Source organism: Parambassis ranga, chromosome 5, assembly GCF_900634625.1.
Source record: "Parambassis ranga chromosome 5, fParRan2.1, whole genome shotgun sequence".
Lineage (NCBI taxonomy): Eukaryota > Metazoa > Chordata > Actinopteri > Ambassidae > Parambassis > Parambassis ranga.
In genome coordinates this window covers 29942951-29968466 of record NC_041026.1, presented here as the reverse complement: position 1 = coordinate 29968466, position 25516 = coordinate 29942951, and the positions used below count along the sequence as shown (strand labels likewise).

The following is a 25516-nucleotide window of genomic DNA, read 5'->3' as shown; positions in this document are numbered from 1 at the left end:
TTGAGTCTGAGGTATCACTTCTACAAGCATATGAGATTATTTTCTACCAAGTTTTCATTTGAAATGAAAAGTGCTCCACTTCCCCTGTCTCTATGGTTCTTGTTTAGGTTTGTGGTTCCTTGGTGTCTGTTTGACTGTGTGTCTGCATGTGCCTGCATGTCTGAGTATGTGTCTTGATTCATGAGTGAAGGGAGTGGTTGTACAGGGTGTGACTCTGACACACACTGTATCACAGCGTCCAGGTGAGACAGTGTTTATAAAGTGGCAGCCAGGCAGCAGCACATACCTTAATACAGACTATAACCTTGCTGCCCAACAACTAGGTGAGACTCACATCAAGAACAAGAGTGTACAGCTGGATTTGGTTCCGTTTGTGTTTTCTGTGTTTTCTGATTCAAACTTTTCTTTTCTTTGCAGAAGAAACACGACATGAGAATACTGCTACTTCTAGCTGGTAAGATTTCCTTTCATTTTCTCTTTTGCTTTATTATTTTCTTACATTTCTTTTTCACTAATCTTTGAACTACAGCGTTTGAATTTTTTTAAACCAGATGTTTACATTATTAAATCACTACAAGTTGACAGCCTGCAGGTTTTCTCAGTGGAGAGGAGGAAGTGACCTCAATTGAGCTGCTACAACAACAACATGCCTAATTCCTTTATGTGATGCCACATTATACTAAGCTAGTAATCCTGATGGGATTTATTTGCCTGGGTTTTTTTTTTCCTTTTGAAAATCACTTGACTAAAAGGTGTTGAAAATTATAGTTGCGTACCTTATTGTGCTTATGACTTAACTCTAAATCTAAGCATGAAGTTGTATGACATCACAAGCATATTCTGTTTCAATGAAAAAGAAAAATCTAAAATCTAATAAACTAAGAAGCTATTTATGTGACTAGCAGTCACGTAAAAATTAGTATTTTCCTAGTAGTTTTTGTCCAATATTAATAAAATAAAATAAAATAAAATAAAAATTTAAAAATATAAAAATATTATATATAATATATATAATATATATCCTCTCCTTTTTTCCTTTTCTTTTTTTAATGCTTTGAACAGTATCCCCTCAAAGGACCATGTGGCAGAAAATGTGATTTTATGAGCAATTAAAATACTGCTTTCATCTTAAAGGTTAATATCAGCTAATATATAATAAATAAACGCTATGTGTGTGACACAAACAGGTCAATGTTTAATGTTTACCAATCTCTAAACTTAAAAGCTTCCATCCTTTCTATCATTATTGATTGTCAGCTGAGGCCATCGTGTTATTGATTCAGTTAGTGGCACATTGTGAAGTTGCTTTTCTGGTTGTGTTTCTTTCCTCCTGGCAGCTGTAGCAGCTGTATCACAATCCCAGTATGACTGCTCTGGGGGAGCATGTTACCCACCCAGCAAGGACCTGCTCCTGGGCAGAGGTCACCAGCTCCAAGCCTCTTCCACATGCGGCCTGACAGGCTCCGAAGTCTTCTGCACCCCATACCAACAGGTAGGAGCACAGTCCTGAGCTAAAAAACATATGGAAGGCATTCAAGGGTAAAATTTCAAGGTTAGGATGTCACAAAGCTCTAGCTCTTAATTATTGATACTGGCCTTCCAAAACCTTGGATCATACAGCTGTGTCCACCCGGGGTGCACGTGGGGTTTGCTCTGGCAGAGTGTGAGCGGTGCAGAGGTCATGGTGAACAGACTGATGCGCAGCCAGTTATGGTTTCAGACATATTTGTGAAACTGTCTGATTTCAGTGCCCGAGCATCATGTTGCAACTGTACTCTTTGACCAGTGTCTGAAAATCCACTCATCTGCTGGCTCAGCAAAAAAATCTATGACTGGGTTTTGAAATCCGACATGAGTCAAACCTGAGGTGTTGCAACTTTTATTCTGTGAAATCACTGTATGATGGATAATTAGGTACAATAATTTGAGCCGGACAAATAGATCATGTGTGTATCAGAATTCCCTGAAACACAGACTTCTACAAGATATATGATGTGCGCTATTTTAGCTGTTTAAGGGTGTAATGATAAGAAGGATGGTGCAACAAAGAGTGTGGGAGGGCAACAAAGGTCACAAGCTACCACTAGATGGTGAAACAATTAAAATAAAAAGGCACAATATTTTCTTTTACAGTCGATATTTCAGATGTTAAAGAAGATATCTTACATAATCTGATGTTTATACAAAAAATATATAATATGTATATTATATTCAATTAATATATATAATTATATATATATAGTTATATAGTGAAATAAATTATAATCTGAGTAGTATAGCTTTAAATTAGCTAGTTTAGATTTAGCTAGTTAATATTAGCTTGTGTTCCAGTTATTTATAGCTATTTTTGCAGCTATTCAGATTTTATTGTACTCATGTTTTAGTTACTGTTGCAAAGTTAGTTAGTGCTAACCTAGTTTGAGCTAATGCTAACAGAAAGTATCCAAGCTAGATATAGTGTACATCAATGCCAGAAGTGACAAAGAAGCTACACTCTGTGTCGTTAGTGCAAATTGCAGGCTTTTTCCAGTAAAATCTGGATCTGGGCTCCCATGAGATGTGGTGATAGACCTATCAGTGTCCTATGAGATTGTACTGGCAGTAATAGAAGTGTGATGACACTCCCCCTACTTTTCTCTTGAAGTAGTTTATCCGATTGGCAGAAGTTACCCCCACACATACCATGCCTGTTTTAGCTAATCAATCAGCTTTTTTATTTTATTTGGTTTTTTTTTGTTTTTTTAACAAACAGCATCAGGTTATGAAAGATATTCTCTTAAACATGACAACACTTTAAAAATCCACTTTAAAAGAAACAGCAGTGAAAGACAGGCAGGATTATGTTTGTGACAATGTTGCATAATTTTTATATGAGGATTAGTTGTGTTGGGCAGGGACTCTGGGCATCTCCTGTTGAGCAACCCTTTCCCTTTTTTGTAAATTATTATTATACCTGAGTCACACCTCGTCCAGACAGGGAGGGGCTGAACACGCTGACACATGGAAACGCACACACACATTCATGATGAATACCGTTGGTGATAAAGACGAGGAAACTAGTTAGATCTTGTTGGGTACACTTCATCGCCACAGGTTTTAGACTTTCTCTAGCAGAAATATTGAAGTCTAGTAGCAGTGACAGTGTTGTATGCAGAGAACTGTTGATAGTAATGGGGCACTGAGCGTAATGTGAATGGAAGTAAACAAAGATAGTGATAATAATAAAAATAGTGATTGCTTTTATTATCAAAATAAGAACATGTACAATATAAATGTTAGTGCTGTAGTATATTGACGTTTCAGCAGCTGAACAGCATTTATGTTAAATTAAATAGCATTAACTTTACATAAATGTTTTTGGAGGGAATTTTGTGTGCAAAAATATAACCTGCAAAACTTACTTTAAAAATTAATGAATTATAAATTATCAAATAATTCACTTATTACTCAAATATGACTGGATAGTGTTTTAAAGGTAGGGTAGGAGATTTCATTATGATGCACTTTTTGTTAAATTAGTGTAACTTCTCTTTACAATCCGATAGCAACCAATTAGTTAGGCAGTTTCACATTAAAACAAAGAATATTAAACATCTGTGGAAGCTATAAAATGCTACAAACATCAACCAATCCTCCGGGACGACCCTGCGTGGAGTATTGGCTGGTTGTCACTCTCTTTCTGCTCTGCGTGCACCAGAGAGATACATGCATGATGGCTGAAGACACAGACCACAGCTCGTCTTCAGGTGATGCACGTCCATGTGATTGGAGGAGTGATTGGCTTCGGGGTGAGCTCAGAGAGAAAGGGGCGTGTGTTTACGTTCGAAATCTGGCTGACTCTCACTGAGTTTTCAAAATCTCCTACCCTACCTTTAATACAAACACTCAGCGTTCAAATCTTCTAAATATTCAATATGATCAATTATGAACACCACAGGGAAAATATGTGATTTACCTTATAGAAATGTCATACTGCTACTGTTAATCTGTTTGTAATAACGACAAAATACTGTTATTTGTTGTTTGTTTGGCAAATCTAAATACAGTGTACCTACTGTACTAGGTACAACTTTAAAGAAGAAATTTACAGCACTTCATGAATGAAATAAAAACATTAAAATACTGCAAAGCAGAAACGTAAAGGAAAGAAATAGGAAGGAAAAGAACATCTGAATTTCAGCAGAAGAACCCATCTGTGAAGCATAGCAAAGGTAATATCATGGTTTGGGCCTGTTAACCTGCCATCATAGATGGAACAATGAATTGAGTGATTTTTTTTTTTAAATGTCTGAATCTGCAGAGATTAAGGGAAATGCAGCCAGACAACAGCCCTTAACCATTAATATAATAAGCTTTCGTCTCACCTAGATTAAAAGTGAATTCTAGCCTGTATGTCTTTCCCCTCTCTTGATATTTAAATGTTCTTAAGTTAGCAGAGTTTCCAAAAGACAGATTTCTGCTTCTATTACAATTCCAGGTATCCATTAGTACATTTCCAGGCCATTAGTGTTAGATTTGTGTGCATTATTGTGCAAGTAGTGCACTTTAAATGAGTTAAAATGTAACTGACAGCACAGAGCCTGATAAAGTTTAGATATCTAATTTTATCATATAATGCCCAGTGTAGACTTTACACCCTACCTGCTGTGGATCAACTGGCAAACAGCTGGCACTGACTGCATGTAAACAGTGAGTGTTTGTGCAGGCATTTGAGGTGATACACTGCGGTGCCAAAAGCCAAAAAAAAAGAAAAGTAAGAAAAGAAAATCACTTTTAACCCACAAAATGTAGGAAAAGCAACTGAGGTGAAGTAGTGGTGAAAATGAGGTTTTAGGAGGGTTTAAATGTTTATCAGCTTAGGTTAGATATGGTTCACTTTGCAATTAAGGGGGGGAAGTCATACTTGAAATTTAAGGTGAAATAGGCCTTTAATAAAAGGCAACTACAAGTATTTATTAGTATATTATTATTATATAGCTGGAATTAATGCAGTTCAGCTTAGGAAGGGACGGTGTATGTGTAGGAAAAGCATGCTGGATGTGAGGTTATCTGCTGACTTTTATCTGACATGTCTGCGACCCTCATTATTGAAGAAAGAGAAGGTGATGATAATTCAGAGATAATGTCCCCTTAGCCCTCTGAACCACACACGTGCAACTGTGTAAATGGACGTGTATGAGTCATATACTGTGATTGCATGAGGTGAGACACATACATGGTGTGGAAAACATCACAGTTGTAACATTCACAGAAACACAGGAGGAACTTTTCCCCACAGGGAAAACTGCCATGGCCGGTCTGCAGAGTGGCAGCCGTGTCCAGAGTTTCCAGCATCGAGAGGAGGGAGCTAATAAACACTGGACAGTGGCACAGTGTGCAGAAATGTCCAAGTACATACAGCTGCAAACAATTCTCCCTGTGGACACTGTGTGACCTGCTCAGTGACATGGCTTATCTTTCTGGCAAGGCAGGGAAGCAAAGACACCAAGTTGGTCTCAGGTTCATCTGTCCATCACACACTCACAGTGACACCATTACATGCATCAAATATGACAGCAACATTGTAGTAAAAGTCTGACTTCTGATTTGTTTAAATTGATTGATTGATTGATTGATTGATTGATTGATTGATTGATTGATTGATTGATTGATTGATTGATTGATTGATTGATTGATTGATTGATTGATTTCCTTACAGAGGAGGATGAAGTGCTGCCCGTGTGACTCCAGGAACCCAAACAGTCAGCTGGCCCACACTGTCCAGGATGTCCTGTCCACCTCTGGTCCTGACAGATGGTGGCAGTCGAGAAAAGGTGGGGAACACAACATATGATCATTAAAATATCTTCTTCCTAACATTCTGTGCCCATGGAGTGCTGTGTTATATAACCGTACACTGTGCAAACATGTAATTATGCTCTCCTTTTGTGCTATAGAGTTGAGTCCAGTTACTCTCCAGCTGGACCTCAACAACCTTTTCCAGCTTGACAACCTTGTGCTCAGCTTCAAGGTATGACACAGTCTACAATCATCATGCTCAATCATGTACAATCATGCTCCACCACGCATTTTGATTTTTAAATCTCAATCATGAAATTGTGAACAAGACACAAAATGGGAATTGTACATTTGATTAACTTTTCCCTGCAGGGTCCTCGTCCCAATGCCCTGGTCATAGAGAGGATGCTGGACAATGGCAGGACATGGCAGCCTGCTCTCTACATGGCCACAGATTGTCAAAGAGAATTTCCTGGTGTTCCCACAACATCTCCTCTTACCCTTGAACAGACGTACTGCTACACACTTCCCCCTACTGGCACAAACCCATACCAAGATCACACGGTAAGTATACAGTCCCGTTGTAATAGCAACTGTGTCAAATTACCTAACATCTTTAGTATATACTTTTTTAAATTTAAATGCATTTCTCTTCCTCAGATTGAGTTCAGTCCTTTGCGTCAGTATGCTTTTGTGCCAGTCCCTGACAGCCAGAAAATTGAAGGTAGGTGTCCTCTGGTGTCACAATGACCCTTGGTTCTACGTCTCTGGCTAACTAATAGCCGTCTCATCCACAGGTGTATCGGGGCTGACGGGGCTGAGGGTGAGGATGACAGAGTTGGGCGACGTGCCTCGTCTGCCAGGCAGAGCTCTAAGCAGGTTTTTCGCCCTGAAGGAGATGAGGGTGGTGGGCACCTGTATGTGCCATGGACACGCTAACCGGTGCCTGCCGGAAGAGTACAGCAACCCACAGTCTAATACCATACAGGTGTGATTACAGATCAGATCAGACCAGGTTTTGGAGCTGGTTTATCCAGAATTACATGTGTGTCTCTTTGCAGGTGAATCCACAGTGTGACTGCCAGCATAACACAGCAGGTGTGAACTGTGAGCGCTGTGATGATCTCTACAATGATTTGCCATGGAGGCCTGCAGAGGAAGGAAACACTCATACCTGCAAACGTGAGACCACACACTTTTTTTTTGTTTGGAGGATGTTATGCTAACACCATTGTCCTTTCTCAGGCTGCGAGTGCAACAACCACGCCCAGAGCTGTCATTTCGACCAGGCAGTGTACGAGGCCAGCAGGGGGAGGAGTGGAGGTGTGTGTGAAGGCTGTATGCATCACACCACCGGGCCAAAGTGTGACCAGTGTGCCCCGGGCTACCAGCCAAACCCCCGCAGCCGAATGGACCGCCCTGATGCCTGCATACGTGAGTGAAACATCGTCTGACTTTACAAAAATGTATGATGATGATGTATGATGTAGGATGTGTGTTTTATAGGTGATTTTTTTTGTTGCTGCAGGCTGTGTCTGCAGTGCTGAGGGAACAGTGAACGGAGGCCGCTGTGATGACAGCACAGGTTCCTGTCACTGCAAAGAGAATGTGGAGGGCCCCCGCTGTGACCGCTGTAAGAGAGGATACTACGGCCTGAGTGCCTCCAACGCTCTAGGGTGCACCAGTGAGTCATACAACACCCACATATACCCGTACAACACATTTATATATGCATGAAGAAATAAATGATTTGAACTATGCAGATTCTGTTAAAAACAAAAAAAAATCTTCTCTCATCTGGCTGATCTGGCTGATCCCATGACAACAATTAAATCTGGCTGAACTGACATTTTTCTAACTGTGTTAGTTTCTAACTGTGTGTAGCGTGAAAAACTATGTTTTTTCAGGATTCTTTTCATGCCATATTTGTAATAAATAACTGCTTTTTTTGTGCATAAAAGAGCATGCAATTCAATTCAGTTCAGGTTTTGGGGCCTTTCAGTGTCACACTTTTATTTGTCACAGTGTAGTATTTCTCTGTTAGCTCCTGATCCTTAGAGCTTTGGCTGTTGTTGTAGTACAGACCAGTATGTGTTTTTGCAACTGTATACTCATGCTAATCATAAACATAACTGTGCTGTATCTTTGGATATGATGTACTGTGTGTCCTCCTAACTCTGACCTTCTCCTGCTGTTAGAGTGTTCCTGTTCTCCTGATGGCTCGCTGTCAGGTGTGTGTGACCCAGTGACTGGCCAGTGTCCCTGTCGTCCCCACTTCCACGGCCTAACCTGTGATGCATGTTCAAAAGGCTACTGGAAACCGTTCCTGTCTGAACGCTGCGAGACCTGTGGCTGTGACCCCACCAGGTCAAGCAGTGATGCATGTGACCAGGTGTGACCGCACACACTCATCCACCGTTATACTGCAAGAACACAGCAGGGAAAGAAAAATAATATTTTAACACATGATATCTGATATCATTAAAAACAACTGGAAGTGTGACAGTCAAAATGTTTAGTTATAGGAAACAGCTTGCAAAATGTATTATATTATACAAAATATTAGTAATCATTACATTTAATGTTGCCTAAATGTTAGCAAATTTTATATTTATTTTTATAATTTGGTAAATGTTATAATTGCTAAATTTTAATGGATAATCTAATAATAAGTAATTTTACTACATTTTGTATTACTTACATTATAGTTAATTTAGAAAATGTTCAATCTTAAATTTACCAAATTTCAGTAAATTTTTTATTTACAAAATTATAAATTTATATAATTATAAGGGCTAAACTTTAGTACTTACTATTGAAATTTTAAAAATATGTGAATATCAACAATTTATTACTTTTAGTCTTCCACGGTTGCAGACATACTGGCTCTGGAACATCATCAAAAAGTTACTGGTAATAATACTAATTGTGTTGTGTTTCCTTCACTTCAGCTCACCGGTCAGTGTCAGTGCAGACCAGGCTTTGGGGGCCGAACATGTACTGAGTGTCCAGCCTACACATACGGAGACCCTCTCTTAGGTTGCCAACGTGAGTTAGCCATCTTTAATTCATCTAATTGATGTTAAGAAATTGTTGGATTCTTGGGCTTAGGAGATGCATTTTCAGGATAAAAAATATCATGTTTTAGGATTGATATTTGAATACCTAAAAGTGCCTTGTAAGAAATTGCTCATTTTTATGTTTCTGCCATTGTACAGCACTTCTTCATGCTAATTGTATGTGATAATCGCACTAGCTGGTGACTACATTCAGCTGTTCCTCAGTGATAAATTGTCTTTCTGATATTGTGTTTCTTCCTCAGTATGTCGGTGTAACATTGACGGAACCCTTCCAGAAGTCTGTGATAAGCAAACAGGGGCGTGTTTGTGTCGGCCGGGCCTCACTGGGGCTTACTGCGACTCCTGCAGTAGAGGCCACTGTGATTCCTTCCCTGCCTGTGACCTATGTCCCTCTTGCTTTTTCACCCTGGATGCCCAGCGACAGAACCTCAGCTTGGCTCTGGAGAGACTCTCTCCCAGGTTTCCCTCACGTCCTGGAGGAGACGTTGACCCTGGAAACTACGGGCCCCGCATTCTGGCTCTGGAGACCAGGCTGAAGCAGATTCGAGACTCCATATCCCTTCCACCCGATGTTGCTAAACAGGTTGCTGATGCTCTGTCTCGGCTGAATAAGCTCAGGTAAGGAACTGCTGAGTTCCTCAAGGAGAAAATAAAACACCAAAATAGCTTTCACTGTTGCTTGATAGAACAATAGAATGACTTTCATTGTCTTACAGGGGTCAGTTGGACAAAGTTGATAATGATCTTTTACCCTTGGCCAAGACTCCTGGTCTGGACTCAGAGCTGGACGCATTGAAGAATCTTCTGGACAGTCTCACTTTGGTGTACAAAGCTAAGAAAGATGCCATGGATAACTCCATCAGTCCTAACAACGCAGGTTAGACACAAACTGATCACTGCAACCAACCAGTCGTTATTAACTCACACTGATCGCACACTGACTTCTGTCTCATACAGGAGCGTTTACTACCATCAAGAACGCTTACGATGAGTCTACAGATGCAGCAAAGAAGGCAAATGCCAGCAAAATCACAGTGAAGGAGTCAGCTGATGTCAGACAAGAGACTTTGGACATTCAGAACCAAGTACAGCCAGCCAACACCAGAGATCTGAACAAACTGAACAGCAGCATGGCCTCCCAGCCAGACCTCACTCCTGCTGCTAAGCAGGTACCTATGCTGACCTTTCTGCTACCATAGGATTTAAGAAGTCCTCACTGAGCATGCTCAATGTTAATGTGACAGCACATGATTTTCATGTGTCATTGTGTTTCAGGTGTGTGGCAGTGTTCGCTCAGAGCCCTGCACCCCTCTGCAGTGTGAAGGTGGAGACCTGTGTCCACCAGAGGGAACCGCCACATGTGAAAAAGACGAAAAGTGCGTGGGTGCACTACCTCTGAGCAAGCGAGCAAACACTGAGGCTAAGGACGTGAAGGACCGCCTGGAAAAGCTCAGTGAGAAGATCACAGAGGCCGCAGAAAAGGTACACACTCACTTATCACCTCAACCTTTAAAGATTATTTTTAGACTAATAAATAGTTACTGATTATTTAACTGATTATTGTCACAGCTCCAGAAAGCTCAGGAGACAACCAATAATGTGAGACAGTCAACAGAGAATCTGTCCAGTAAGATCAATCAGGCCAGAGATGAACTTGAAGACGACTTGAAGGAGACACGAGATGTTGTGAAAGAACTTAAAGATTTCCTGTCAGGTACAGACCAGAGCAAATATCTGTCACACCTTTGGCATATACACTGACTCTAACTGTTCACTTTTTCTGTCTAGACCCATCCTCCAACCTGACCCACATCCAACAATTGAGCGACTGGGTCCTGAAGGCCAAACTGCCTCTGAGCCTGGCTGCTCTGAAGAGAAAACTAGAAGAGCTGAAGAAACTGGCAGACAATTTACCAGACAGCACGGCCGTGCTGAATCGGGCCGAGCCGCAGCTGGAGGAAGCCAGGAAACTGCTGCAGGAGGCCCAGGACGCCAGGTGAGACTTCATGTTCCAGGGTTACTGACAGTTATAAGCTCTGTTAAAAGCTATGTTAATTCTTGCCTAATTTGCCATTTACAATCTGCCTGTGATCATCCAGTCTAGTTTTTGTACCAAGCTGTACATGTTTATTTCTAATGCTAAAGCTTCTAAAGCTGGACATTTTAACATGGATGTCAATGGGGATTGACTCTATTTTGAAGTCAGCCCCTAGAGGCCACATGGGGAACTGTGGTTTTTGACACCTACATATAGGCTTCACATCTCAGCCCAGAGGTTCTTGGTCTGCCCCACCTGATGAAGCTTAGATTAATGTATATAATTTAATATAATTTTAGATCACACTGTGTGTGTTTCACATTGGCAGGGACACTGCACTGGGAGTAAAAGCTGACGTTGACGGGCTGCTGCAGGGCTTCAGCACTGTGGAGGGCTCCCTATCTGTCCTGGAGGATAAACTGCAGGACAGCATGGCTCTCATCGACAGCCTTAACAACAACCTGACAAAGGTATAGAGACAGCTTCAACAATGACAGAAGGAGACGGCGTAACTGAGTCTCCTCAGCACATGCCCCTCTTTCATCGCGCAGAAGGCCACACAACATCCATACTGCATAATACCTAATTTCTCCACAGGGATTTTTAAAGTTAATCTTAACTTCTTTCTGGATGCTGTGAGTCTAGTAAATTGACCACTCAGCCTTATTGCTCTTTAACACTAAATGCACTTCATTACTACCATTGTGAGCGCTATTGTTGTTGTTTATTTTTAAATGCTGCTGCTACTGCTGCCGATATTACAGTAGTCCTTGATCTATTTTATCATCCCATATTTTTATTGTTGTTTTTATTGATAGTGTTTTCTTTAAATCTCTCTTATTGGTATTACTATTCATTGCTGCCAAGGCCAGAGTACTGTATTTTGTTTCAGCGTGTACGCGTGAAATGGAAATAAACAATGTTGATCCTTGAACCTCTCCATCCAGGCCAAAGACCAGCTGAGCCCTGCAGAGAAGTCTCTGAACGACATAGCAGCTCTGGTAACTCCAATAAAACCACAGCTGGAGGGGCTGAGAGACCTGCTGCAGAACGGAGAACAAAAGGTGCAGGATGCACAGAAGAACGCAGACAAAGCTGAGGATGAAGCAGCTGCTGCAGATAAGGTGGGAGGCATGCTGTAACTACAAGTGCAGGTTCAAATATGAACAGGACATTGGATTAAGATCTGCTACTAAAGTGTATTAAACAGCATTAAAAGAATTTAGAAAGAATTTTGGAATAACTCAAATAACAGCCTGTTATTACTAGCAAAAATTAGTGAGAGTCCTGCAGCCATCTTTAATACAGCTTTCAAAATAAAACTCTGGCTATGGAAAGTCTTTATAATAATAATAACTCAAAGAACATTTTGTTTCTCATCTGTCTGTAAGTGGAGAAAACTAACCAGGGTCATAATGTCTAATAAGCTTGAGAAGCTTCTAAGCTATCCTAACCTGTGTTTGTGTGTTTGTAGGACCTGGAGACTTTGGAGAAGCAGCTTGATCGTCTTAAAGATGAACTTCCCTCAGGGACAGGTGGAAATGAGGGACCTCTGGCAGATCGACTAGCAAAGCTGCAGCAAGATGCTTCAGCTCTGGCTAACACCACTAAAAATATGGTGACAGTTCTGGAAGGTAACGGAGCAAAATCACACCAACACAAGCCAGAAATTAGAAAGAATTTAAACAAGCCTTTGTTTAGAATACATATATTTATAGAGTTATATGTACATTTTTCTTTGCATTTTACTGTCTCTACAAAACTTAACTTAGGCTTGTAGACCACAGTGGTAATGTGTTTTTTGTAAGAAACACACTTTTGGAAGGTAAACTTGCAGAAAGACACCAAATATTTTGGATTGTTTCACATTTTTATTATGAACATCAATCCAAATCCATTGTAACTCCATGTCCTCTTATCTTTTTTCCAGGAAAAGCAGATTCCCTCAGAAAGTTGCAGGATGAGATCCTTGAAAAGTCAACAAAGCTTGAAGGACTTGATGCCAAGCTCGAGGACCTTTTGGCACAACTCCGAAAGAAAGCCTATGATCTCAGCATCTGTCAGGGCTGAGAGGGTCACCATGAAGGATCACACCAGCTACACATTTTTCAGCCCCTGACCATGTGTTAACCAAGTCTGTGAGCACTCCAGAGCTGCTTTAATCTGCCTCTCTACTAACAAAATGAAAAGAAACTGTCTTTATTAATAATAAAACCCTTCTAAACCCTTTTAAAAATGGCATCAGCTCATTTCTGAGCAATACTTAAAGGGTGAATGTTACAGTATTTATGTTTTACTTTGCATCAGTTGTTTGTGCAGTATTTAATAAAAAACCTGGTGTTACTTTCATTTGTATATCCTTTATTCTGTTTTAGAAAGCTCATTACAGTGTCTATTGTAAGACAAGAAAGAAGCTACATGTTGCTACATGCTACATGTTTATTAGAGAAAATAATACAAAAAAAAGTATGACACTATGTCACCTATTGTGAATTAGGAATAATCATTGACGTGACTAGTGTTCTCAGTATCGTTTACACCAGCTTGTGGCACTTGATGAGTTCACTTTAACAAGAAAGCAGCTTATGGACATAAGAGAGAAAAGAGCAAACACACCACCGGTGTGTGTCAGCAAAATAATCTCATGAACAAAAAGAACAGCTTCCATTCATAACTGGAATAAAGTCTGTATGAATGGCAACAAAATAATGCATGCCCGAAAGTATATATAATATATAATAATTTACACAGCATAGAAATAACATGACTGATTTTGCAGAGTCTATAAAAGCATTTATAAAACTGATCAGCCTTTAGAATTTAAAGCACATGTTAAGCAGTTAGTTCTAACAGAAATCCGTCTGTTGCTTAAATCTAGTCAAAACACTTGAAAGTAATATATAATTAATAATATTTTTGAAAAAATAAAGCTTATCGGGAATTAAAAATGATTAATTATTGCTTTGAAAGTGGTGTTCACTGCAGTCAAACAGAACACTGAAGGTGTCTGTTGATGGTGCAGCAGAGAACCACAACTGACATGAAAAAGCTGAGCTCTTATTGAATTAAGAGTCAACAGCTTCATGTCGAAATGGAAGCAACTGAGTGCCTTCTTATGGAAAAAAAATAGGAGATTGTTGAAAATAAGACAGATTTCAAATGAATTCAGTCCACGTCTAAACTCCAAAGCAGACGCACCAGTGCACATGCAGTCCTCTCTGGTTTGATCAGCCAATCACATGACAGAGCATACACCGGACTGAAGCGGCTGGATCTTCCTCTGGCTGCAACACATTATGAACATCATTAAGATGCTGATGAGCAAAGTGACACTGAAATAGGAACAACACAGTGATATTGCAAAGATTTTTTTAATAACCTTGCAAGAAGCTCAGTTGCTGAGCTTCTTGCAAGGTTCTGTGGTTTAAAGGGAGAAGACAGCTCTCACCTGGTGGATGGCCTGAGTTGAGCTTCACTTTCTGAGTGGAACCCATGGACTTCACTTGATTGGTCATCAGTGTTGGGGTTACCGGGCTCACTAAAACTGGCTCTCAGTGTTGGACAGACACCTCTGCAACACTCAGGGTTAGTGCAGGACAGGTGACTAGTGGCAGGAACAGGATTCCCATTGGGGTCCAGAGGATCCTTTCCCTCTACCACCTCCTCCCCCTCCTCCTCACTGTGGCAGCATCCCAGTGTCTGCAAGTCATTTTGGGAGGAGGACTGTAGTATGATGGTGGGTGCAGAGTGGGCTGAGGGCTCGCTGTGGGACAGCTGCAATTTCTTCATGTGATGTATTACTGAAGCTGCGTTGAAGGCTTGCTGTTAAAGATGGACACACCAAGAAACACATGATATACTACATAAACTTTGAACACAAAAACTTCTGGCACTGTTCCCTCAATATTCTCCCTAGGATCATGTTTTTCTATGGCTTTAGACAAACGTAGAACAGTTACTCACCTTCCATTTGGATTTGGCAAAGTTTCTCTCCATCTGTTCACAGACAGACTGATAAATGTCAACATCTTTAGCTGTGTCCAGAGAAATCCTGCAATCCAATCAACAATATGATGTTAGCATGGAAAGAAAAAAAATACAAAAGCACCACTGTGGTAGAGAGGAAGTACTAACCATGGGTGCCTGAGTGCCTGTTCAGTGGTGAAGCGTTTTGTGGGGTTCTTCTCCATCATGTTCCTGATAAAGTCCTTGGCTGTTGACATGACATGAACATCTTCTGGTTAGAAATCAGACCCTATCTTGCTGCTAGCATACAGTAAACTGCACAGATATGGCTAGAGTAATATGTGGTGATTGTAAAATTGTAAAATAATTTTATTATTTTGTTTTAACCCAGAAATTCCCTTTTAAAGATTAAATTAAATTTAAATGAATTTTAAAAATATCTGTTTGAACCAGCCTATAAGTATTTTGTCCCATTTTGTTCAATTTAGAAATTCACTCTAGAAAATAAAAGACGGAACATATACTTCACAGGATGAATCAAACTGACTTTCGTCTTTAGGTTAGGAGGACAGCTGACATGCTTCTTATAGGCAGCTAATTTAATCCTGCAGGAAGGTGAGAGCTGTCCTTTACTATTCTGTATGGGCACTTGGGCAGTGATTATATTTGGCCTAATCCAAACCACTATAACTGTCCTCAGGAGATAATGTCAGGGTGCTTGGTCTGTATGAGGTTAAGCTCTAAGAGCACAAGAACACATCCTGCTCTATATTTAGCTAAAACTGAGGTCAACCACAACCACGCTCATATTTGCCATTTTGTATTATATAGTTTTATTCTCTAGAATAATGTGAAACTTCTTTCAATCTGTTTTCTTTAGCCTTTTTACTGTAAAATGTAAGTTTTAAGCAGGTCCAAGTGACTTAAAAAGTTTTCATACCTGACTCAGAGATGTCATCCCAGAAGGGTGAATGAAAGGCGTACTCGGCCCTCATGATTTTTGAAAACAGACGGGTCTCATTTTCTTCAAAGAATGGAGGGTAGCCGGAAAGCCTGCATCACACATAGTTAACATGGTAAATATATTTACCAATAATATATTTTACCATATTGTTGCCTACATATTGTTTATATCTATTTTGCATCAGCAATATGGTACAGCAATTAAAGCAGAAGGTGTTATTGCCTACGATTAGCACATAATATCAGTAGAGTAGAATGTACTTACAGTATGTAAGTGATAACTCCAATAGACCAGCAGTCCACTGCTTTGCTGTAGGGTTTCTGAGCCAAAACCTCAGGGGCTGTGCAATGACACACAACAGTGAGTTCTACACATCAAGTTTATAAATCGTGTTCATGTCATATCAATGACACCATTTATACTGAGAGAAAATCTTTTTTTATTGTGTTATTTATAATATTGGCATTGCTGTCAGGGATGTGTTGGAAAAAAGGGTGTGCCCCTCCTGATTAACTCACCAACATATCCTGGTGTGCCACAGGCTGTAGACATTACACCATGCTCCAGTGTCTTGGACAGACCAAAGTCACTGACCATGATCTTAGCATTCTCATCCATGTTATAAAACAGCAAGTTCTCAGGCTGCTCAAGAGAGAGGGAGGGGGAAAAGAAGGGGAGAATGTAAAGAAATGCACTTGTGTGTATCCTTTTTACTCAAAAAAGCACAGCAACAGCAACAACTCCACTTTCTTACCTTAAGGTCCCTGTGTACAATGCTGTTTTCATGCAGGTAGCTGACAGCCTGCAGCACCTGTTTGATCACTCTGGCGGCATCCTTCTCTGTATAAACCCCCTTTTCTAAAATGCGATCGAATAGCTCACCACCTGACACCCTGTAAATGTGCACACACACACAAATATTGTTGTGTAATCTTACTGATTTATTTTTTTGAAGATGAGGCACACTAGCCATTTGAGAACTTGAAATGTGAGTCCACTTACAGTTGCATGACCAGGTAATAGTGTGTTCTACTCTCATAGAAGTCCTCCAGTCCCACCACATGTTCATGCTTTATCCTGAAAGAGCAAAAAAGGTGAGGCTGTCTGGTGATTTTACTCTTCTTAAACAGTAAGAAGAGACTACAAGTTAATGTACTTAATATGGGGCAGGACACTACTACTGCACTACCCTCTAATGGATACTATGTTATAGAACATGAAGTACAGTTGGTGTGAGAGTGTGTTTTACCTCCTCAGAACATTGATTTCATTTTCGAGGTTGCTATGAGCCAAGTGCTTTTTCTTCAGACATTTCAGAGCATACAGGTTCCCCGTTTTCTTGTCTCTCACCATGAAGACCTCTGAAAACGCCCCCCTGCACAGAAACACAGAGGTGAAACAGAAATTATGCAGACACTTTTTTATTGTCAGGTGGGTTAACAAAACTCATTTTTAATCTTCTGTAACAGACTTCTAGTCTAGTCATCTCTACAAGAAGACATGAATGCTTCCAGGGTGAAGGACAATTATAAGAAAGCCTAGGAATGTTAAAATGCTCAAGTACTCATTGTATTGTACAGCAAGTCTAAAAATATATGCCTATGATACATTACAAGGCTGGTTAAATAATAAACCTTGAGCTTTTATTAGCTTTCAGCAGGTGACACACATGGCTTCTGTATACCTCTGATAATCTTCTGTAACAAGACTTCTTACAATCTTGGGGTTAGCACCCACACATATTAAGCAGAGTTAATGCAAAAAAAGGCTGAAAGTGATGGGATGAAATACAGGGCCTCCTCTCCATAAATGTGTATGTTTCTGACAGTGATAGACTTCCTTTTTCAGTGCTAGGTGGGTAGGTTTAGACACTAAACAGTCATTACTGTGCTGTCTGCTCCTATTATGTCTCCATATGCAGTGAAACCGTAATTAGCTTGATTGCTGCAAGGCAATCAAACTCTTGTTCTTCGATTTCTTTCTTCTTTCTTTCTTATTCTTCCATACGTTTTTTGGCACAGCGTGTCTTTAGCATACATTTACCGATTTCAACCATTCAACTACAAAATGTTCATCTCATAGAGGACATTCCAAGTTTTTTTTCCAAAAATTATAATTTTTTTAAATATTAAGCAATTTCTGCGTCATTTTTAACATGGGAGTCTATGGAGGAGCCTTCAAAACCAACTTTGACATGCAACTAGTTCCACATGCCTTCAGCTACAGAAACCATTCAAACATCATTCTGTTCAGCTCTTCGAGGGATATTAAACTTGTATTCGGATTTGTTCAAATATGTTTTGTTTTCAAATTATTAATAAAAATTCAAAAGCCATTTAACATTGTAGTCTATGAGAGAGCCCTTCAATGAGGGTCATCTGCCAAATGTACCTCCTACAAATTTCAAGCTACAGACTCCATTTTAGTCTTAAAATGCTCATTAGATGCTGCTCTATCAAACTTGCATTCAGAATTTTCTAATTCCCAATCGTTTGCACATGCTAGCCTCTCAAAGTTGGAGTGGTTTTTGAGGTCTCCTCTGACTTTAACATTAGTGTGTATTGCACGGAATGTTGGGAGCCAGAGTTGATGATGTTATCACTCAGAGTGGAGAGAGGCTGAGGGGATGCCTAAAAAAATCTCTCTAACCTGCGCTCAGGCCTGCACCTTCCATCTAATTGGGATAATTTTTATATCAGTTCAAAGGAACACTCGTTAGCTTTCTGACAGTGTGACTCTTAAAACTGAACACCAAACCGTTTTGCCTGTACAGCCAGCTGTTCGGGGAGAGTGCTGGTCATTCTTCGATTAAGACGTAATGTAAAACCAAAAACAGAGAAGCCATATTTTCCAACTCGCTGACAATTCCACATCTTTGACATCATAGACATAACAATTACACCACTTTGTAGAACAGCATCTTGTGATTCTGACAGTGTGCATATTTTTTGTCTGAAGGCTTCAGTTTGGACAAAAAGAGAAGTTGTTCAGAGGGTGCCACCCCCATTAAAATACATGGGATCTGCCATGAGAGGAGTGAAAGGAGGCTGACACACTTGAGTCTCCAGCGTAATTAGACAGGCAGGCAGGCAGGCAGGCAGACAGGGCTGTTACCGTGGTGACAGGCTAACAGGAAGTTATTTTCAAAAATCAAAGGCAGGTGCTCCTACTCAGGCCGTTGTTTGTGGGAGAGCGCAGCTCAGAACTTTAATTGTTGTACGACTCTGAGCAATAAAGGTGTTTGGTGAACAGTTTTAAAGATAGACACAGCAGGATATTTTGGATATTTCTGTGGAAACCAACCTGCCTGAAGTGCAAACCAACAGGCGTCCTAAAGGAAAATAATCTCAAGCGTTAATACTGGACTAAACACAGAGAACAGAAGGATCAGAGAGGAAGAACCAAAAACACAGCTGCAGAGGAGGTTAACATCTTAGCAACATATTTCTTCATACAGTCAGATTCGTGGTGAGTACCAATAGTAGTGAGTGATAAGTGCAACTTCATCACGTTTATTCAAAGAAAGAGAGGGAGAGAGAGTCATGTGCATTTCCGCACATGCCGTGTGTGTCTGTGTCTGTGTGTATTGGGGCGAACTCAATTCTGCATGATAGAGAGACCAGAGAGGTGTAAACCCAGGGACTGTAGAGACGGTAGATAGCTGCAACTCTTGGTGACGTTAAATTGATGTTAGACTCAACTTAAAGAAAACGCTGGGAGGAAGCTATTGTCTACTTAAAGTTACAGTAGATGGTATTATTTGGCTGATGATCTGTTGTTTGCCATATCTGCGATGGACATAAGGAGAAGGGTTACAGGCTGGAATTAGTAGATTTGATTCCAGAATCAGAAAATAAGCGTTTACTTCTGTATGTTTGACATCATAGACATACAAATTGCACCACTTTGTAGAGCAACATCTTGTGATTCTGACGTTGTCCATATTTTTTGTCTGAAGGCTTCGGTTTGAACGAAAAGAGAAGTTGTTCAGAGGGTGCCACCCCCATTAAAATACATGGGATCTGCTGTGAGAGGAGTGAAAGGAGGCTGACACACCTGAGTCTCCAGCGTAATTAGCAGGCAGGCAGGGCTGTTACCGTGGTGACAGGCAAACACAGGAAGTTATTTTCAAAGATCAAAGGTATACCTTTGATCTTTAAAAAAAAACGGCAAAGATCAAAGGTAGGTGCTCCTACTCAGGCCGTTGTTTGTGCGAGAGCGCAGCTCAGAACTTTAATTTTTGTATGACTCTGAGCAATAAAGGTGTTTGGTGAACAGTTTCAAAGATAGACACAGCAGCATTTTGGGGAGTTCCGTGGAAACGAACCTGCCTGAAGTGCAAAAGGAAAATAATCTCAAGCATTAATACTGGACTAAACGTGGAGAACAGAAGGATCAGAGAGGAAGAATGAGAAACACAGCTACAGAGGAGGTTAACATCTTAGCAACATATTTCCTCATACATGAATGAATATGAGCTCCTAGGCTTTTCATGACTGTGTGAGTGTCGTGATCTTGAGATCTTTTGTCATTTTCCTTGTTTCTGTTGTTGTTCCTGGTCTTAGATTATTGTTTAACTCTGTGTTCTGGTTGTTTTGTTGTTCTTGTATCCTGAGTTCTGTTGTAGTTGTGTCTTGTGTTTCTGTTTTATTTTGAAAGTCTCGTGTTCACCCATGTGTTTGACTTCCAAGTGTTTCCCCTCTCTTAGGATTGCTCGCCCCGCCCTAATGTGTCTCACCTGTGTCCTGTTATCCCCATGTAAGTCCTGTGCTCTCTTTTGTTCTTGCCAGGTCATCGTGTCTGTAACCTAGCTTGTCAGCTCGTGTGTTATACCGTTTGTCAGCCCTCCGAGTTTGTGGTTTCTAGTTCTTTTGTGTTGGTTTCTGCATTTTGGATGTAGCCTTTAGCCTTTTGTTCTTTTTTTTTTTGCTTTGTACTCACTGCATTTTCTCTGCCAGAAATATAGTATCTGTTTTTTGAACCCACTATGCCTCCTGCCCTGCACTTGTTTGCATATCTCGAAACCCTAACAACGAGAGTATGCACAGAAGCCATAAAATGAGTTATGTGGCAGAACACAATCATGCAGTCAAATTGCAAATATACCAACCACATATTTGAAGCTTAAAGATCTGGGCATGAGTACAAACAATGATTTCAATTTTAATTACTACACAAAAGGTTTGAAATCTGCATTTAGGTGATAAAAGGCAGAAAAATACTTCAAGATATCAACTGATACCAATTTATTACACCTCCCCTAGACATAAATAGTGTATTAACATAATTTTGACACTGATGGAAAACCATTTTGTTTATACGCTCACATCAGTCTTTACCCCAGATATAAGTTAGATGTCATAGACCACTGATTTCTTTTCTATCCTGGAATGGGTTTTAAGAGTTAGTCTGGGATTTAGTGTGGTTCAAATGTGTAGTCAGTTATCATAGATCTGATGTCATTGACGAAACACACATAACTTTAGCTGAAGATTGCAGCTCACATGTAGTCCAAAGCCAGCATGCCTTGACTGTAACCCAGACAGTCCCAGCTGGGTATCCAAATAGAGCCTGTTGGCTTACAGTGGCAGTCACAGGTGTTATGCCACACTTTGGCAACTGAAAAGAGCATCTGGACTCTATACACATGCTACAAATGTGTAGCTTATATTGTTTAGTGCATGTGTAAAACAATGTTGGAGTTTTAGTTTAGTCTATAAGAGCAGACAATTCTGCATTTCAACTCCAAAAACATCATAACTTAACATATTTGATACACTTATCCCAAACTAGGAACGGGACTAGCCTGTAGCCTTCAGAATTTCCTCATGCTAATTTGTCATTAAATGGTCACTTTTTAAAGGCATATAAACACTTGATCGGAAAATTTAATCCACTCTGGATTTAATGAAGTTGCGCATGTGTTGACTCAGTCTCTGTCTCGTGTTTGCATCAACACCTGCACCTGCTCATACCACCTCCCTTCATATACATTCAGTACACTCATACACCAAGATAGTCAGGCAGACGCTTAATCCTATAATGAAGTGGTGCTAGGATGTTCTCGCACTGCTGCTCTGACGTAATGCACCATAGACACACACAGAGGCCTCACTCATTCAGTCAGTGGAGGAGAGAACACTTTAAGCAGCTTTGACACTGTAGGACAGCTCCTTTGGTTACAAGTGAGTGTACTGAAGGCAGCTGGTCTTACTAAATGTCTGGAAATTCAGCAAATTACCCTAAAGCAAGTACAACTGTATCAAAATGTGTATAAAAGACTACCACCAATCACATAAGTCTGGATGTGAATTCTAATTTTAAGTTGCACAAAATGTGTGTTAAGCCTTATTAACTCATTTGTATTCTTTGCTTGGAAATGCTGTGATTTAAATTAGATCTCCTGATAAATCTCTCTTCTGATACCAGCCATTAACAGATATTTTAGTATAGGTGTTGAATGATTTTTTTTGAAATGCAGTAAAAAATGCTATAGGTGTGTGTCATCAAATAGTCTGAGACGCTTAAATTCTATGGTTCACTATCTGTAGCACATGTGCACTCACAAGTTTTGAAATTCATCCCGGAAACCGGATGAATGACCACGATCGTTATTTGATTAACTGTGAGTCCTGGCTGTCTTATAACAAGTTACTGATGTAAATTCCTTCACTGGCAGGTTGAGCTGTGAGTCGATTACATAGACTGTAAGATGCTCCATTGAGAAAAGAAGGACTCTAAAAGGCAATGAAAGGGATTATCTTCAGCCTGATGGCTAGTCTAGTCACTGGGAAGGCAGATGGCAATGTTCTTTTCCATTCATTAAAATAAAGACTGACAACAACTCAGTGTTACTGTAAAACAGAATCTGGACTCAAGACAATAGCTGCAAGACATGCATTTACAGCATTTACCATCTTCAGAGCTAAATACCTACCAGCTTCAGAGCTAAATGAAAGGTTGAAGCTGTAATTGATGACACAGAATGTGTCAGCTTCTTTCTGTTTATTTAATTCCATCAAATGGCTTCAGTGTACAACCTGACTGATGTTTTTGGAAGAAAACCATTTTGAAATTGATGAATTGGAATGTATTAATTAACTCAAGCAATGTAATAGTACATTGTAGTAACTTAAAATGAAGACATTGTATGACTAACAGCATGACCATTTGCCTAGCAATAATCCATACGACACGTGTGTTGCAGACAGTGCTGACTATTGTTTACAAGAAGGCATGTTCAAACTGTGTGATGCCACCAATGCTAAAGAACCCAAAGCATCTAAATTCTGCATTATACTATGTAAAAAACACTGGCCAACACATACTGATACTGACACACGTGTGATGAGCAGATATTGACCAATACCAGACAGACTGTATATCAGTTGACAGTTTTGTGTAGCATTGCACCAGTAAACAGACAACAATGTCACCCACATTGTGACATTATTGTCCGATTGCAGTCTCACACTCATGTCAGTGCCACCTACTTAAAAATTAAGTTAGTTGCAGCACCAAAAAATGTACATAAACTAACTAAAAGTTAAGCTGTCTATTTGCTGCAGCAGTACTTACGATCCCATTTTTCCCTTGAAGTCAAACACATCCTTGATGTTACTGGTGCTCTTCTTCCAGCTGCAGGAGATCTCTTTCCGCCCCATCTTGGCTCTAACGTTGCCGTAGACTCCTAAGGAACAGATAATGTCTCCGATTCACATTTACATTGAGATTAAAAAATACTGTTTTAGTCTAGTCTCAATTTACAAGGGATTACATTCATTTTTAGTTAGTTATGGGTGAAATAGGCTTTTGGAGTGTTTTATAAAACACAAGACTTATAGGACAAGACTGATTGGTTCTGTGTTTCTGTATCAGTGAGAAAGTGAAATTCTATCTATCACCTCTCACCAAATGACCTAGGATCCAGCCCACTGCACCCTAAAGTGGCGTAATGATAGATGAAACATCCTCTTAAGAGTAGATTCTCAGATCCTTCACTCAGTAATTAGTTAGAGCAACACTGGCAGCATTAGAGCTTGACACTTCTTGGTCCTGATCCCACAAGCTTGGCACAACCTCTCTTCATTCAGAAGTTTAGCCTTCACAGTTTTAGTGATTCATTCATTTCATTTGTGCCTCGACACAAACCTCTCGCACCTTTCTGTGGACAGTTTTTTTTCTTTATTTTACCTCAAGACTTCACTCACACACCAGAACACACCACCACCTGTTTGTTTGAGCCAAATATTGAAGAGCATCCTGGTAAAATTTCTGCAGTGGATGGTGGTCTCAGGATGTCATTAAGTTGTTCATGACCCTCATGACCCCTAATACTTACCCAGTCCCTCCATCCCCCCAGCCCCCATGTTCTAGTTACATAAACAGCTGCATATGTCCATGACTGAGGTCAGATCTTGCTGGGTAAAGCTACTTTGTACCTATCAGTTACACAAGCTTTAAACTAGCAGAGGATTAGAGAGGTAAATAGCAGCAGTTAGTTAATCGTCCCAGCCACCTCTCCCTCATCTCCTACATGTCTGCTGTGGGAACAGATTAGCAGCTGATTCCCTGACAGAACAAAAACTGGGCCGGTTTATTATCTTGGCCTTGAAAGGTGGCTGAACTCTGCCCTTATAAAAAATATTTGCCCAAATATCAATGCACACTGTATTGTCTCAAGACAGAAGAGAAGAGGTTGATATATTTAAAGTTGAGTTAGAAACAATCAAATGATTATAAGGATTTTGTTCCTTAGATTAACAAAGTAGTAACACATTTTGGAAACTCTTCCACACAAGAAGGGACTAGAAAGAAATTCAACATATCAATCTCAGGACGTACAACGTAAAATGACTAGGTAATATTAGCATAGGAAAACCTGAATTAAGAAACTTTAATAGGTGATAAACATTTAAGATATCTGTCTGCTAACTAAACAATAATTTGTAAAAAACGAGTGTATTTCAAACTCCAAAAATGGAGTCTGGTATGACGGGGGTAACAATAGCAATAATTGCTAAAACCATGTTGTGCTTGTAATGACTAATTAAGCATCTGTAAAGGGTCAACTTTAATGTTCAAGACATGAAATATATGTCGACTTTATTTCGCCAGTATAACTTAAAAAACCAATACAATCCCTCGGTTTACATACAGAAGGGGAACAGAAGACACTCTTACCTGAGGAGCGGTGTGCAGGTGGTTGAGGTATCCGTGCATGTACCCGACTTTCTCAGGTGCCCCGAGCTCTTCAATAGAAAGGGCGGAGCCTCGTCCATTCATCACCTCACAGCACCCATACACAGCATCCCGTCACCGTGTTGCATTCACTGACCCTCGGACACTGCGCCCGCTACAAGTTTTTTTAAAAGGGGAACTTTTGTTAATTACTGATAGGAATTTAGAATATTTTAATCAGTATCGACAAAAATACATAAAATTAATATAACTCTAAATGGGGGTCAATAGGCTATTTACTTTCTGTCATGTTATTGCCTACAAACCATGAAGGTATCATTTCTATTCACTCTGTGCCTGCCATTTATTTTTTTAGAGATTGGACAAAGTTACTTATTTCATATTTTATGTTAAAGAATGTCCTTAAAGTTAAGTTCCTTAAATACCAATGCCATTTGGAAGATGGAGGATCAGTTTAATAATATCTCTATAAGACTACAGTAATGTAAT

At 39.9% G+C, this 25516-nt stretch overlaps 2 protein-coding genes across 3 annotated transcripts; one reads left to right on the top strand and one right to left on the bottom strand.

Annotated features, from left to right (window-relative positions):
• The first annotated feature begins 227 nt into the window (after positions 1 to 227).
• On the top strand, positions 228 to 13245 carry lamb3 (laminin subunit beta 3). Of its 2 annotated transcripts, none has more exons than XM_028407125.1 (23): positions 228 to 323; positions 418 to 454; positions 1338 to 1492; positions 5699 to 5813; positions 5937 to 6010; positions 6151 to 6342; positions 6439 to 6502; positions 6576 to 6766; positions 6840 to 6960; positions 7024 to 7212; positions 7307 to 7462; positions 7977 to 8170; positions 8730 to 8826; positions 9101 to 9476; positions 9575 to 9735; positions 9816 to 10027; positions 10134 to 10340; positions 10428 to 10572; positions 10647 to 10854; positions 11225 to 11366; positions 11844 to 12020; positions 12371 to 12530; positions 12827 to 13245. In XM_028407125.1, exons 2-23 carry the CDS (start codon positions 430 to 432, stop codon positions 12964 to 12966), a joined length of 3501 nt encoding a protein of 1166 aa, XP_028262926.1. In that variant the 5' UTR covers positions 228 to 323; positions 418 to 429; the 3' UTR covers positions 12967 to 13245. The 2 variants fall into 2 exon arrangements, with proteins under 2 accessions (XP_028262926.1, XP_028262927.1); XM_028407126.1 differs by having other exon boundaries at positions 294 to 366; positions 401 to 454.
• Positions 13246 to 14112: 867 nt separating this feature from the next.
• LOC114436106 (calcium/calmodulin-dependent protein kinase type 1D-like) lies at positions 14113 to 25104 on the bottom strand. The gene is made up of 12 exons (XM_028406194.1): positions 25010 to 25104; positions 23405 to 23516; positions 17076 to 17201; positions 16829 to 16903; positions 16581 to 16719; positions 16345 to 16468; positions 16091 to 16166; positions 15803 to 15915; positions 15031 to 15109; positions 14860 to 14947; positions 14345 to 14718; positions 14113 to 14180 (listed from the first exon to the last, which is right to left on the bottom strand). Exons 2-12 carry the CDS (start codon positions 23488 to 23490, stop codon positions 14132 to 14134), a joined length of 1329 nt encoding a protein of 442 aa, XP_028261995.1. The 5' UTR covers positions 23491 to 23516; positions 25010 to 25104; the 3' UTR covers positions 14113 to 14131.
• Positions 25105 to 25516: the final 412 nt, after the last annotated feature.

Excerpts from the sequence above, each read along its gene's own strand:
- lamb3 (XM_028407125.1), top strand. The coding sequence starts at position 430 with ATGAGAATACTGCTACTTCTAGCTG. Across the intron at positions 1,493-5,698 it reads TCTGCACCCCATACCAACAG|AGGAGGATGAAGTGCTGCCC; the intron begins GTAGGAGCACAG and ends ATTTCCTTACAG. Across the intron at positions 6,961-7,023 it reads AAACACTCATACCTGCAAAC|GCTGCGAGTGCAACAACCAC; the intron begins GTGAGACCACAC and ends GTCCTTTCTCAG.
- LOC114436106 (XM_028406194.1), bottom strand. The coding sequence starts at position 23,490 with ATGGGGCGGAAAGAGATCTCCTGCAGCTGGAAGAAGAGCACCAGTAAC. Across the intron at positions 17,202-23,404 it reads TTCAAGGGAAAAATGGGATC|GGGGGCGTTTTCAGAGGTCT; the intron begins GTAAGTACTGCT and ends GTTTCTGTGCAG. Across the intron at positions 14,948-15,030 it reads CAGGCACTCAGGCACCCATG|GATTTCTCTGGACACAGCTA; the intron begins GTTAGTACTTCC and ends ATTGGATTGCAG.